Below are 15,719 nucleotides of genomic sequence, written 5' to 3' on the forward strand. Positions count from 1 at the left end.
ACGGATGAAAGAGAGACAGATGAGAGACAGATGAGAGACAGATGAGAGACGGATGAAAGAGAGCTAGATGAGAGACAGATGAGAGACAGATGAAAGAGAGACAGATGAAAGAGAGAGAGATGAGAGACAGATGAGAGACAAATGAGAGACGGATGAAAGAGAGATAAAGGAGACCGGTGAAAGAGAGACAGATGAGAGACAGATGAGAGACAAATGAGAGACAGATGAAAGAGAGACAGATGAAAGAGAGACAGATGAGAGACAGATGAGAGACAGATGAGAGACAGATGAAAGAGAGAGAGATGAAAGAGACCAGTGAAAGAGAGACAGATGAGAGACAGATGAGAGACAAATGAGAGACAGATGAAAGAGACACAGATGAAAGAGAGACAGATGAGAGACAGATGAGAGACAGATGAGAGAAAGATGAGAGACAGATGAAAGAGAGAGAGATGAAAGAGACCAGTGAAAGAGAGACAGATGAGAGACAGATGAGAGACGGATGAAAGAGAGACAGATAAGAGACAGATGAGACAGATGAGAGACAGATGAAAGAGACAGAAGAGACAGACGAGAGACAGATGAAAGAGAGACAGATGAGAGACAAATGAGAGACAGATGAAAGAGAGACAGATGAGAGACAAATGAGAGAGATGAAAGAGAGAGATGAGAGAGAGATGAGAGACAGATGAGAGACGGATGAAAGAGAGCTAGATGAGAGACAGATGAGAGACGGATGAAAGAGAGACAGATGAGAGACAGATGAGAGACGGATGAAAGAGAGACAGATGAGAGACAGATGAGAGACGGATGAAAGAGAGCTAGATGAGAGACGGATGAAAGAGACAGATGAGAGACAGATGAGAGATGGATGAAAGAGAGACAGATGAGAGACAGATAAGAGACAGATGAGAGACAGATGAAAGAGAGACAGATGAGAGACAGATGAAAGAGAGACAGGTGAAAGAGACAGATGAGAGATGATAGACAGATGAAAGAGAGACAGATGAGAGACAGATGAGAGACAAATGAGAGACGGATGAAAGACAGATGTGAGACGGATGAAAGAGAGACGCATAAAAGAGACAGATGAGACAGATGAGAGACAGATGAAAGAGACAGAAGAGACAGACGAGAGACAGATGAAAGAGAGACAGATGAGAGACAAATGAGAGACAGATGAAAGAGAGACAGATGAAAGAGAGAGAGATGAGAGACAGATGAGTGACAAATGAGAGACGGATGAAAGAGAGAGAGATAAAGGAGACCGGTGATAGAGAGACAGATGAGAGACAGATGAGAGATAAATGAGAGACAGATGAAAGAGAGACAGATGAAAGAGAGAGAGATGAGAGACAGATGAGGGACAGATGAGAGACAAATGAGAGACAGATGAGAGACAGATGAGAGACAGATGGAAGAGAGAGAGAGATGAAAGAGACCGGTGAAAGAGAGACAGATGAGAGACAGATGAGAGACAGATGAGAGACAGATGAAAGAGAGACAGATGAGAGACAGATGAAAGAGAGACAGGTGAAAGAGGCAGATGAGAGATGATAGACAGATGAAAGAGAGACAGATGAGAGACAGATGAGAGACAAATGAGAGACGGATGAAAGACAGATGTGAGACGGATGAAAGAGAGACAGATAAAAGAGACAGATGAGACAGATGAGAGACAGATGAAAGAGACAGAAGAGACAGACGAGAGACAGATGAAAGAGAGACAGATGAGAGACAAATGAGAGACAGATGAAAGAGAGACAGATGAAAGAGAGAGAGATGAGAGACAGATGAGTGACAAATGAGAGACGGATGAAAGAGAGAGAGATAAAGGAGACCGGTGAAAGAGAGACAGATGAGAGACAGATGAGAGATAAATGAGAGACAGATGAAAGAGAGACAGATGAAAGAGAGAGAGATGAGAGACAGATGAGGGACAGATGAGAGACAAATGAGAGACAGATGAGAGACAGATGAGAGACAGATGGAAGAGAGAGAGATGAAAGAGACCGGTGAAAGAGAGACAGATGAGAGACAGATGAGAGACAGATGAGAGACAGATGAAAGAGAGACAGATGAGAGACAGATGAAAGAGAGACAGGTGAAAGAGACAGATGAGAGATGATAGACAGATGAAAGAGAGACAGATGAGAGACAGATGAGAGACAAATGAGAGACGGATGAAAGACAGAGGTGAGACGGATGAAAGAGAGACAGATAAAAGAGACAGATGAGACAGATGAGAGACAGATGAAAGAGACAGAAGAGACAGACGAGAGACAGATGAAAGAGAGACAGATGAGAGACAAATGAGAGACAGATGAAAGAGAGACAGATGAAAGAGAGAGAGATGAGAGACAGATGAGTGACAAATGAGAGACGGATGAAAGAGAGAGAGATAAAGGAGACCGGTGAAAGAGAGACAGATGAGAGACAGATGACAGATAAATGAGAGACAGATGAAAGAGAGACAGATGAAAGAGAGAGAGATGAGAGACAGATGAGAGACAGATGAAAGAGAGAGAGATGAAAGAGACCAGTGAAAGAGAGACAGATGAGAGACAGATGAGAGACGGATGAAAGAGAGACAGATAAGAGACAGATGAGACAGATGAGAGACAGATGAAAGAGACAGAAGAGACAGACGAAAGACAGATGAAAGAGAGACTGATGAGAGACAAATGAGAGACAGATGAAAGAGAGACAGATGAGAGACAAATGAGAGAGATGAAAGAGAGAGATGAGAGAGAGATGAGAGACAGATGAGAGACGGATGAAAGAGAGCTAGATGAGAGACAGACGAGAGACGGATGAAAGAGAGACAGATGAGAGACAGATGAGAGACGGATGAAAGAGAGACAGATGAGAGACAGATGAGAGACGGATGAAAGAGAGCTAGATGAGAGACAGATGAGAGACAGATGAAAGAGAGACAGATGAAAGAGAGACAGATGAGAGACAGATGAGAGACAGATGAAAGAGAGACAGATGAAAGAGAGACAGATGAGAGACAGATGAGAGACAAATGAGAGACGGATGAAAGAGAGAGAGATAAAGGAGACCGGTGAAAGAGAGACAGATGAAAGACAGATGAGAGACAAATGAGAGACAGATGAAAGAGAGACAGATGAAAGAGAGACAGATGAGAGACAGATGAGAGACAAATGAGAGACAGATGAATGAGAGAGAGATGAAAGAGACCAGTGAAAGAGAGACAGATGAGAGACAGATGAGAGACGGATGAAAGAGAGACAGATAAGATACAGATGAGACAGATGAGATACAGATGAAAGAGACAGAAGAGACAGACGAGAGACAGATGAAAGAGAGACAGATGAGAGACAAATGAGAGACAGATGAAAGAGAGACAGATGAGAGACAAATGAGAGAGATGAAAGAGAGAGATGAGAGAGAGATGAGAGACAGATGAGAGACGGATGAAAGAGAGCTAGATGAGAGACAGATGAGAGACGGATGAAAGAGAGACAGATGAGAGACAGATGAGAGACGGATGAAAGAGAGACAGATGAGAGACAGATGAGAGACGGATGAAAGAGAGCTAGATGAGAGACGGATGAAAGAGACAGATGAGAGACAGATGAGAGATGGATGAAAGAGAGACAGATGAGAGACAGATGAGAGACAGATGAGAGACAGATGAAAGAGAGACAGATGAGAGACAGATGAAAGAGAGACAGGTGAAAGAGACAGATGAGAGATGATAGACAGATGAAAGAGAGACAGATGAGAGACAGATGAGAGACAAATGAAAGAGACAGAAGAGACAGACGAGAGACAGATGAAAGAGAGACAGATGAGAGACAAATGAGAGACAGATGAAAGAGAGACAGATGAAAAAGAGAGAGATGAGAGACAGATGAGTGACAAATGAGAGACGGATGAAAGAGAGAGAGATAAAGGAGACCGGTGAAAGAGAGACAGATGAGAGACAGATGAGAGATAAATGAGAGACAGATGAAAGAGAGAGAGATGAAAGAGAGAGAATTGAGAGACAGATGAGGGACAGATGAGAGACAAATGAGAGACAGATGAGAGACAGATGAGAGACAGATGGAAGAGAGAGAGATGAAAGAGACCGGTGAAAGAGAGACAGATGAGAGACAGATGAGAGACAGATGAGAGACAGATAAAAGAGAGACAGATGAGAGACAGATGAAAGAGAGACAGGTGAAAGAGACAGATGAGAGATGATAGACAGATGAAAGAGAGACAGATGAGAGACAGATGAGAGACGGATGAAAGACAGAGGTGAGACGGATGAAAGAGAGACAGATAAAAGAGACAGATGAGACAGATGAGAGACAGATGAAAGAGACAGAAGAGACAGACGAGAGACAGATGAAAGAGAGACAGATGAGAGACAAATGAGAGACAGATGAAAGAGAGACAGATGAAAGAGAGAGAGATGAGAGACAGATGAGTGACAAATGAGAGACGGATGAAAGAGAGAGAGATAAAGGAGACCGGTGAAAGAGAGACAGATGAGAGACAGATGAGAGATAAATGAGAGACAGATGAAAGAGAGACAGATGAAAGAGAGACAGATGAGAGACAGATGAGAGACAGATGAAAGAGAGAGAGATGAAAGAGACCAGTGAAAGAGAGACAGATGAGAGACAGATGAGAGACGGATGAAAGAGAGCTAGATGAGAGACGGATGAAAGAGACAGATGAGAGACAGATGAGAGATGGATGAAAGAGAGACAAATGAGAGACAGATGAGAGACAGATGAGAGACAGATGAAAGAGAGACAGATGAGAGACAGATGAAAGAGAGACAGGTGAAAGAGACAGATGAGAGATGATAGACAGATGAAAGAGAGACAGATGAGAGACAGATGAGAGACAAATGAGAGACGGATGAAAGACAGATGTGAGACGGATGAAAGAGAGACAGATAAAAGAGACAGATGAGACAGATGAGAGACAGATGAAAGAGACAGAAGAGACAGACGAGAGACAGATGAAAGAGAGACAGATGAGAGACAAATGAGAGACAGATGAAAGAGAGACAGATGAAAGAGAGAGAGATGAGAGACAGATGAGTGACAAATGAGAGACGGATGAAAGAGAGAGAGATAAAGGAGACCGGTGAAAGAGAGACAGATGAGAGACAGATGAGAGATAAATGAGAGACAGATGAAAGAGAGACAGATGAAAGAGAGAGAGATGAGAGACAGATGAGGGACAGATGAGAGACAAATGAGAGACAGATGAGAGACAGATGAGAGACAGATGGAAGAGAGAGAGATGAAAGAGACCGGTGAAAGAGAGACAGATGAGAGACAGATGAGAGACAGATGAGAGACAGATGAAAGAGATACAGATGAGAGACAGATGAAAGAGAGACAGGTGAAAGAGACAGATGAGAGATGATAGACAGATGAAAGAGAGACAGATGAGAGACAGATGAGAGACAAATGAGAGACGGATGAAAGACAGATGTAAGACGGATGAAAGAGAGACAGATAAAAGAGACAGATGAGACAGATGAGAGACAGATGAAAGAGACAGAAGAGACAGACGAGAGACAGATGAAAGAGAGACAGATGAGAGACAAATGAGAGACAGATGAAAGAGAGACAGATGAAAGAGAGAGAGATGAGAGACAGATGAGTGACAAATGAGAGACGGATGAAAGAGAGAGAGATAAAGGAGACCGGTGAAAGAGAGACAGATGAGAGACAGATGAGAGATAAATGAGAGAGAGATGAAAGAGAGACAGATGAAAGAGAGAGAGATGAGAGACAGATGAGGGACAGATGAGAGACAAATGAGAGACAGATGAGAGACAGATGAGAGACAGATGAGAGACAGATGAAAGAGAGACAGATGAGAGACAGATGAAAGAGAGACAGGTGAAAGAGACAGATGAGAGATGATAGACAGATGAAAGAGAGACAGATGAGAGACAGATGAGAGACAAATGAGAGACGGATGAAAGACAGAGGTGAGACGGATGAAAGAGAGACAGATAAAAGAGACAGATGAGACAGATGAGAGACAGATGAAAGAGACAGAAGAGACAGACGAGAGACAGATGAAAGAGAGACAGATGAGAGACAAATGAGAGACAGATGAAAGAGAGACAGATGAAAGAGAGAGAGATGAGAGACAGATGAGTGACAAATGAGAGACGGATGAAAGAGAGAGAGATAAAGGAGACCGGTGAAAGAGAGACAGATGAGAGACAGATGAGAGATAAATGAGAGACAGATGAAAGAGAGACAGATGAAAGAGAGAGAGATGAGAGACAGATGAGAGACAGATGAAAGAGAGAGAGATGAAAGAGACCAGTGAAAGAGAGACAGATGAGAGACAGATGAGAGACGGATGAAAGAGAGACAGATAAGAGACAGATGAGACAGATGAGAGACAGATGAAAGAGACAGAAGAGACAGACGAGAGACAGATGAAAGAGAGACTGATGAGAGACAAATGAGAGACAGATGAAAGAGAGACAGATGAGAGACAAATGAGAGACAGATGAAAGAGAGAGATGAGAGAGAGATGAGAGACAGATGAGAGACGGATGAAAGAGAGCTAGATGAGAGACAGACGAGAGACGGATGAAAGAGAGACAGATGAGAGACAGATGAGAGACGGATGAAAGAGAGACAGATGAGAGACAGATGAGAGACGGATGAAAGAGAGCTAGATGAGAGACAGATGAGAGACAGATGAAAGAGAGACAGATGAAAGAGAGAGAGATGAGAGACAGATGAGAGACAAATGAGAGACGGATGAAAGAGAGAGAGATAAAGGAGACCGGTGAAAGAGAGACAGATGAAAGACAGATGAGAGACAAATGAGAGACAGATGAAAGAGAGACAGATGAAAGAGAGACAGATGAGAGACAGATGAGAGACAAATGAGAGACAGATGAATGAGAGAGAGATGAAAGAGACCAGTGAAAGAGAGACAGATGAGAGACAGATGAGAGACGGATGAAAGAGAGACAGATAAGAGACATATGAGACAGATGAGATACAGATGAAAGAGACAGAAGAGACAGACGAGAGACAGATGAAAGAGAGACAGATGAGAGACAAATGAGATACAGATGAAAGAGAGACAGATGAGAGACAAATGAGAGAGATGAAAGAGAGAGATGAGAGAGAGATGAGAGACAGATGAGAGACGGATGAAAGAGAGCTAGATGAGAGACAGATGAGAGACGGATGAAAGAGAGACAGATGAGAGACAGATGAGAGACAGATGAAAGAGAGACAGATGAGAGACAGATGAGAGACGGATGAAAGAGAGCTAGATGAGAGACGGATGAAAGAGACAGATGAGAGACAGATGAGAGATGGATGAAAGAGAGACAGATGAGAGACAGATGAGAGACAGATGAGAGACAGATGAAAGAGAGACAGATGAGAGACAGATGAAAGAGAGACAGGTGAAAGAGACAGATGAGAGATGATAGACAGATGAAAGAGAGACAGATGAGAGACAGATGAGAGACAAATGAGAGACGGATGAAAGACAGATGTGAGACGGATGAAAGAGAGACAGATAAAAGAGACAGATGAGACAGATGAGAGACAGATGAAAGAGACAGAAGAGACAGACGAGAGACAGATGAAAGAGAGACAGATGAGAGACAAATGAGAGACAGATGAAAGAGAGACAGATGAAAGAGAGAGAGATGAGAGACAGATGAGTGACAAATGAGAGACGGATGAAAGAGAGAGAGATAAAGGAGACCGGTGAAAGAGAGACAGATGAGAGACAGATGAGAGATAAATGAGAGACAGATGAAAGAGAGAGAGATGAGAGACAGATGAGGGACAGATGAGAGACAAATGAGAGACAGATGAGAGACAGATGAGAGACAGATGGAAGAGAGAGAGATGAAAGAGACCGGTGAAAGAGAGACAGATGAGAGACAGATGAGAGACAGATGAGAGACAGATAAAAGAGAGACAGATGAGAGACAGATGAAAGAGAGACAGGTGAAAGAGACAGATGAGAGATGATAGACAGATGAAAGAGAGACAGATGAGAGACAAATGAGAAACGGATGAAAGACAGAGGTGAGACGGATGAAAGAGAGACAGATAAAAGAGACAGATGAGACAGATGAGAGACAGATGAAAGAGACAGAAGAGACAGACGAGAGACAGATGAAAGAGAGACAGATGAGAGACAAATGAGAGACAGATGAAAGAGAGACAGATGAAAGAGAGAGAGGTGAGAGACAGATGAGTGACAAATGAGAGACGGATGAAAGAGAGAGAGATAAAGGAGACCGGTGAAAGAGAGACAGATGAGAGACAGATGAGAGATAAATGAGAGACAGATGAAAGAGAGACAGATGAAAGAGAGACAGATGAGAGACAGATGAGAGACAGATGAAAGAGAGAGAGATGAAAGAGACCAGTGAAAGAGAGACAGATGAGAGACAGATGAGAGACGGATGAAAGAGAGACAGATAGGAGACAGATGAGACAGATGAGAGACAGATGAAAGAGAGACAGATGAGAGACAAATGAGAGAGATGAAAGAGAGAGATGAGAGAGAGATGAGAGACAGATGAGAGACGGATGAAAGAGAGCTAGATGAGAGACAGATGAGAGACGGATGAAAGAGAGACAGATGAGAGACAGATGAGAGACGGATGAAAGAGAGACAGATGAGAGACAGATGAGAGACAGATGAGAGACAGATGAAAGAGAGACAGATGAGAGACAAATGAGAGACAGATGAAAGAGAGACAGATGAGAGACAAATGAGAGAGATGAAAGAGAGAGATGAGAGAGAGATGAGAGACAGATGAGAGACGGATGAAAGAGAGCTAGATGAGAGACAGATGAGAGACGGATGAAAGAGAGACAGATGAGAGACAGATGAGAGACGGATGAAAGAGAGACAGATGAGAGACAGATGAGAGACAGATGAGAGACGGATGAAAGAGAGCTAGATGAGAGACAGATGAAAGAGAGACAGATGAAAGAGAGACAGATGAAAGAGAGAGAGATGAGAGACAGATGAGAGACAAATGAGAGACGGATGAAAGAGAGATAAAGGAGACCGGTGAAAGAGAGACAGATGAGAGACAGATGAGAGACAAATGAGAGACAGATGAAAGAGAGAGAGATGAAAGAGACCAGTGAAAGAGAGACAGATGAGAGACAGATGAGAGACAAATGAGAGACAGATGAAAGAGAGACAGATGAGAGACAGATGAGAGACAGATGAGAGACAGATGAGAGACAGATGAAAGAGAGAGAGATGAAAGAGACCAGTGAAAGAGAGACAGATGAGAGACAGATGAGAGACGGATGAAAGAGAGACAGATAAGAGACAGATGAGACAGATGAGAGACAGATGAAAGAGACAGAAGAGACAGACGAGAGACAGATGAAAGAGAGACAGATGAGAGACAAATGAGAGACAGATGAAAGAGAGACAGATGAGAGACAAATGAGAGAGATGAAAGAGAGAGATGAGAGAGAGATGAGAGACAGATGAGAGACGGATGAAAGAGAGCTAGATGAGAGACAGATGAGAGACGGATGAAAGAGAGACAGATGAGAGACAGATGAGAGACGGATGAAAGAGAGACAGATGAGAGACAGATGAGAGACGGATGAAAGAGAGCTAGATGAGAGACGGATGAAAGAGACAGATGAGAGACAGATGAGAGATGGATGAAAGAGAGACAGATGAGAGACAGATGAGAGACAGATGAGAGACAGATGAAAGAGAGACAGATGAGAGACAGATGAAAGAGAGACAGGTGAAAGAGACAGATGAGAGATGATAGACAGATGAAAGAGAGACAGATGAGAGACAGATGAGAGACAAATGAGAGACGGATGAAAGACAGATGTGAGACGGATGAAAGAGAGACAGATAAAAGAGACAGATGAGACAGATGAGAGACAGATGAAAGAGACAGAAGAGACAGACGAGAGACAGATGAAAGAGAGACAGATGAGAGACAAATGAGAGACAGATGAAAGAGAGACAGATGAAAGAGAGAGAGATGAGAGACAGATGAGTGACAAATGAGAGACGGATGAAAGAGAGAGAGATAAAGGAGACCGGTGAAAGAGAGACAGATGAGAGACAGATGAGAGATAAATGAGAGACAGATGAAAGAGAGACAGATGAAAGAGAGAGAGATGAGAGACAGATGAGGGACAGATGAGAGACAAATGAGAGACAGATGAGAGACAGATGAGAGACAGATGGAAGAGAGAGAGATGAAAGAGACCGGTGAAAGAGAGACAGATGAGAGACAGATGAGAGACAGATATGAGACAGATGAAAGAGAGACAGATGAGAGACAGATGAAAGAGAGACAGGTGAAAGAGACAGATGAGAGATGATAGACAGATGAAAGAGAGACAGATGAGAGACAGATGAGAGACAAATGAGAGACGGATGAAAGACAGATGTGAGACGGATGAAAGAGAGACAGATAAAAGAGACAGATGAGACAGATGAGAGACAGATGAAAGAGACAGAAGAGACAGACGAGAGACAGATGAAAGAGAGACAGATGAGAGACAAATGAGAGACAGATGAAAGAGAGACAGATGAAAGAGAGAGAGATGAGAGACAAATGAGTGACAAATGAGAGACGGATGAAAGAGAGAGAGATAAAGGAGACCGGTGAAAGAGAGACAGATGAGAGACAGATGAGAGATAAATGAGAGACAGATGAAAGAGAGACAGATGAAAGAGAGAGAGATGAGAGACAGATGAGAGACAGATGAAAGAGAGAGAGATGAAAGAGACCAGTGAAAGAGAGACAGATGAGAGACAGATGAGAGACGGATGAAAGAGAGACAGATAAGAGACAGATGAGACAGATGAGAGACAGATGAAAGAGACAGAAGAGACAGACGAGAGACAGATGAAAGAGAGACAGATGAGAGACAAATGAGAGACAGATGAAAGAGAGACAGATGAGAGACAAATGAGAGAGATGAAAGAGAGAGATGAGAGAGAGATGAGAGACAGATGAGGGACGGATGAAAGAGAGCTAGATGAGAGACAGATGAGAGACGGATGAAAGAGAGACAGATGAGAGACAGATGAGAGACGGATGAAAGAGAGACAGATGAGAGACAGATGAGAGACAGATGAGAGACGGATGAAAGAGAGCTAGATGAGAGACAGATGAGAGACAGATGAAAGAGAGACAGATGAAAGAGAGAGAGATGAGAGACAGATGAGAGACAAATGAGAGACGGATGAAAGAGAGATAAAGGAGACCGGTGAAAGAGAGACAGATGAGAGACAGATGAGAGAAAAATGTGAGACAGATGAAAGAGAGACAGATGAAAGAGAGACAGATGAGAGACAGATGAGAGACAGATGAGAGACAGATGAAAGAGAGAGAGATGAAAGAGACCAGTGAAAGAGAGACAGATGAGAGACAGATGAGAGACAAATGAGAGACAGATGAAAGAGAGACAGATGAGAGACAGATGAGAGACAGATGAGAGACAGATGAGAGACAGATGAAAGAGAGAGAGGTGAAAGAGACCAGTGAAAGAGAGACAGATGAGAGACAGATGAGAGACGGATGAAAGAGAGACAGATAAGAGACAGATGAGACAGATGAGAGACAGATGAAAGAGACAGAAGAGACAGACGAGAGACAGATGAAAGAGAGACAGATGAGAGACAAATGAGAGACAGATGAAAGAGAGACAGATGAAAGAGAGATGAGAGACAGATGAGAGACGGATGAAAGAGAGCTAGATGAGAGACAGATGAGAGACGGATGAAAGAGAGACAGATGAGAGACAGATGAGAGACGGATGAAAGAGAGACAGATGAGAGACAGATGAGAGACGGATGAAAGAGAGCTAGATGAGAGACGGATGAAAGAGACAGATGAGAGACAGATGAGAGATGGATGAAAGAGAGACAGATGAGAGACAGATGAGAGACAGATGAGAGACAGATGAGAGACGGATGAAAGAGAGCTAGACGAAGGAGAGGGGTAGACAGACGACAGGCTGCGTTGTAGAGCAAGACAAGTGACAGCGAGACAGACAGGTTTGTATAAAAGCTGTTTGTTTATTAAACGGCTACAAATCACAAAACCACAAACATGAGCATGAAACCTAATTGTTTTCTTTGTTTCTTTCATTTTCTTTTTTCCTTTGCTTTCACCACAAGAGGGCAGCATCACGACCGTCCTGGGAAAATGAAAAACATTCAAAACTTTCAGATACACTGCTCAGTCTTTCCTGAAACAACAACAACAGAGGAACCATCATTCCCATCATGGAATATTCTGATGTATCTTTCTACCTGGGGGGGGGGGGGAGTGGACACCAACAGAATGAAAATCAGAATTATAATTAATCTAAACAAATAAAACAAAGTGTGAAATTTTCAGATGTAGGGGGGGCAGAATGAAAGGTGAACCATTCTTACGTAAAGAAAAAGTAGCTTGACATTTTCAAAGGTAGTTTTCAATTCTTCCCGGGGGGGGGGGGGCAACAGAACATAAACAGAATCATAAAAAAACAAAACAAGAAAAAGTACGACATTTTCAGATATCGTTTTCAATCTTCCCCAAAGCGGAATCACACCAATGAAATGAAAAGGAAAAAAAATCACGTTTTAAAAAAGGAGCTATTTAATGCATATGAGAGGGCTATGCATTAAATACCAACAGAGGGCGCTGTCTGGGAAAAATCCCCCAACGCTTTCAAAAAAATAAAGAAAGAAAGAAACAAAAGTTGCTAGTGTGAAACCCTAACCTCCCCTGCGGGGGGTGTTGGGAGCATGTTAGTGAAAGCAGCCTTGACCAATCAGAGTTCAGCTGGTAAACGAATTCTGACCCTTCGGGATTCCTTGTTTTTTCTAAAAAAAATAAAAATAAAAAATGAATCATTAATTTAAAGTCTCGGTTGAATAAGTTCAATCTAAATGCAAAATATATCTATTTTATATTTTAGAAGCATCTTTGTTTATATTTTCATTCCTGGTTCAATTCTTAACCAAAACGTGGCAAAAGATTTTCATAGTTATTGTTCTACTGCCCCATTAGCGTCATATCACATCTTCTCAGTCCCCTCCTTTGACTCCTCCACCCAACATACACACACACACACACACACACACACACACACACACACACACACACACACACACACACACACACACACACACAACTTGTACTTACTTGGAACAACACAACCAGGAAAAAAAGTTTTTCATCGCTCTGGCACAATATTTGTTTTTGTTTACATAGAAAATACAAACAAACATTTATCGATGTTTCCATGGAGCCGCACACGCCTGTTGAGCTTGTTGGCCAGCTAACTCAGCAGCTCACTGGCTCAATGGGCTCTCTTCAGCTAGCTTGATGAAGAGCTTTTCGGCAAACCTGTCTGTTGTGCTGGTTGTTTTGCTTGTTAACTAAATTAATAACCGTTCCATTAGCTAAGTCATTTACCAGTTAATTAGCAGGCCAATCAGCCAATTTGCTAGCTGGCATGTTAGCAGGTTCATCACCCATTTCTTTAGCTAGCCCATCATCCTGTTTATTAGCTGGACAGTAAGCCAGTTTGCTAGTTGGGTCCTTAGCCAGCTCATAAGCTTGACTGTAAGTCAGTTCATTAGCCAGTTCATTAACCAGCTCATTAGCTGGCCCGTTACCCAGTTCATTAGTCAGTCAGTTAGCCAGTTTGTTAGTTGGCCCGTCAGCCAGTTCATTTGCTAGCATTTTGGCCAGTATATAGGCTCACCTGTAAGCTAGTGCTTCAGCCAGTCCATTAGACAGTTCCATTAGCCAGTTTGTAAGCCTACTCATTAGCCAGTGTGTTAGGGAACCCCGCTAGGTCATCCCACCAGTACAAGTTATCCGTTCTAGCTCCTTGGGGCCAATGTCCTTCGGAATCTCCTAGCTCCGCCAGCTAGCCGGCTAGCTGCCCCAATCGCTATTTCTTCTTGATGGCCGACAGGTCCCTCTGCAGCTCGGCAAACTTGGGCCGCTCATCAGGGTTGTACTGCCAGCAACGCTGCATGACCTTGTACACCTCCTCCGGGCAACGCTGCGGGCATGCCATTCTGTAGCCTGAGAGGAAGGAGGTGGAAGAGTCAGAGGTCAGAAAGTGAACAGAGAGAGAGGACATGAAACGAAGTAGAGTAAGCACCACTGCTTATTTATGGCTAGTGTTAGCCAAGAGTTCCTTCCTGTGTTACCAAAAACATTAGAACCAGTAGTACTCCGCCTCATGTTAACATTAACTGTGCTACAACCTACACAATTCCTTTAGAATGCTAATTGCAGCCATGCTAGGACTGACAATCTCCCTTATGATAATGCTAGTCATACCAATGGCGGTTGGCCAGTAGAGGGCGCTAAGGCGCCGCGTCCTTCAAGTATCAAGAGATGAAAATCTACTTAAACAAGTTAAATAAAATGTAGTTGTAAAATGCAAATAATGATGAAATAAAAGTGTTTTCAGTCTGTGAGCGCCTGTCAGCAGCATTAAATATTGGTCCAAATGGTATTTGGCTGATTTCTGTCTGAATACATATACTTCCTGGGTGAGGGGCGTGGGCCAAACCATACCTTATGTAAGCCCTCAAACTTGTAGCGAGCAGGTGACCTGAGGCTGCTGTCTGACTGGTTTCTTTAGGTTTTCCAGGGGGCGCAGTTCTGCGCTGCCCCAGACACTCCCACTTTATTGGCAGTGAATTGTTATTGTTTTAATGTTTTTTGATCTAATGTGATTGGACAATACTCATGGCTGTCAATCATGTTCACATCCACCACCACGCCTCATCTCGACTGTCAATCATCTACCGTCTACGAACCCTGATAAAAGCTATAGGCTACATTGTTTTTCTTAATAACTGTGACTGTGTGGACTTTAAAGCCGCTGTCAGGTGTGCTGCGCCAAGGTAAATTGCCCCCCCAAAAAAAACGTTTTTACCAGCAGCCCACCACCGAGTCATACTAGTCTTAACTAGTATTTTAACTAAAAGTAACCAGCCTCGTCCTGACACTAATCATGTTACAATCATCCATCCATTATCCAAACCGCTTATCCTGCTGTCAGGGTCGCGGGGATGCTGCAGCCTACCCCAGCAGTCATTGGGCGGCAGGGAGACACCCTGGACAGGCTGCCAGGCCATAACACAGGGCTCTCTCTCTCTCTCTCTCACACACACACACACACACACACACACACACACACACACACACACACACACACACACACACACACACACACACACACACACACACACACACACACACACATTAACACCTAGGGACAATTCAGTGCGGCTGATTCACCTGACCTACATGTCTTTGGACTGTGGGAGGAAACCGGAGTACCCAGAGGAAACCCACGCAGACATGGGGAGAACATGCAAACTCCACAAAGAGGACGACCCGTGACGACCCCCAAGGTTGAACTAGCCCGGGAGCTCGAACCCAGGACCTTCTTGCTGTGAGGCGACCGTGCTAACCACTGTGCCACCGTGTCACTATGTTACACTCAACAGAAATACGTTAAGAAGCTAACAGCAACACTAATGCTGACAGTAATAAGCCCAATGTTCATACTAGCCATGGCTATCTCAAGTGAACCAAAAGTCATGCCAGTCCTAATAGGCAAGGCAAGGCAATTCAAAGTGCTTTACATAAAACATAAGGCAATACAGACATTTAAAAACAAATAAAAAGATAGAGTCAAAGT

At 43.3% G+C, this 15,719-nt stretch overlaps 1 protein-coding gene across 2 annotated transcripts in view; it reads right to left on the reverse strand.

Annotated features, from left to right (window-relative positions):
* Positions 1-12,066: 12,066 nt before the first annotated feature.
* fer (fer (fps/fes related) tyrosine kinase) overlaps positions 12,067-15,719 on the reverse strand; it is a 203,644-nt gene continuing 199,991 nt past the window's right edge. For both annotated transcript variants that reach the window (XM_056290265.1, XM_056290264.1), the window contains exons 20-21: positions 13,755-14,083; positions 12,067-12,194 (exon numbers count right to left, since the gene is read on the reverse strand). In XM_056290265.1, coding sequence (XP_056146240.1) covers positions 13,947-14,083 — 137 coding nt within the window. In that variant the 3' untranslated portion in view covers positions 12,067-12,194; positions 13,755-13,946. The remainder of the gene's footprint in view (positions 12,195-13,754; positions 14,084-15,719) is intronic.

This window comes from Lampris incognitus, chromosome 12, assembly GCF_029633865.1.
Source record: "Lampris incognitus isolate fLamInc1 chromosome 12, fLamInc1.hap2, whole genome shotgun sequence".
Taxonomy (NCBI): Eukaryota; Metazoa; Chordata; class Actinopteri; order Lampriformes; family Lampridae; genus Lampris; species Lampris incognitus.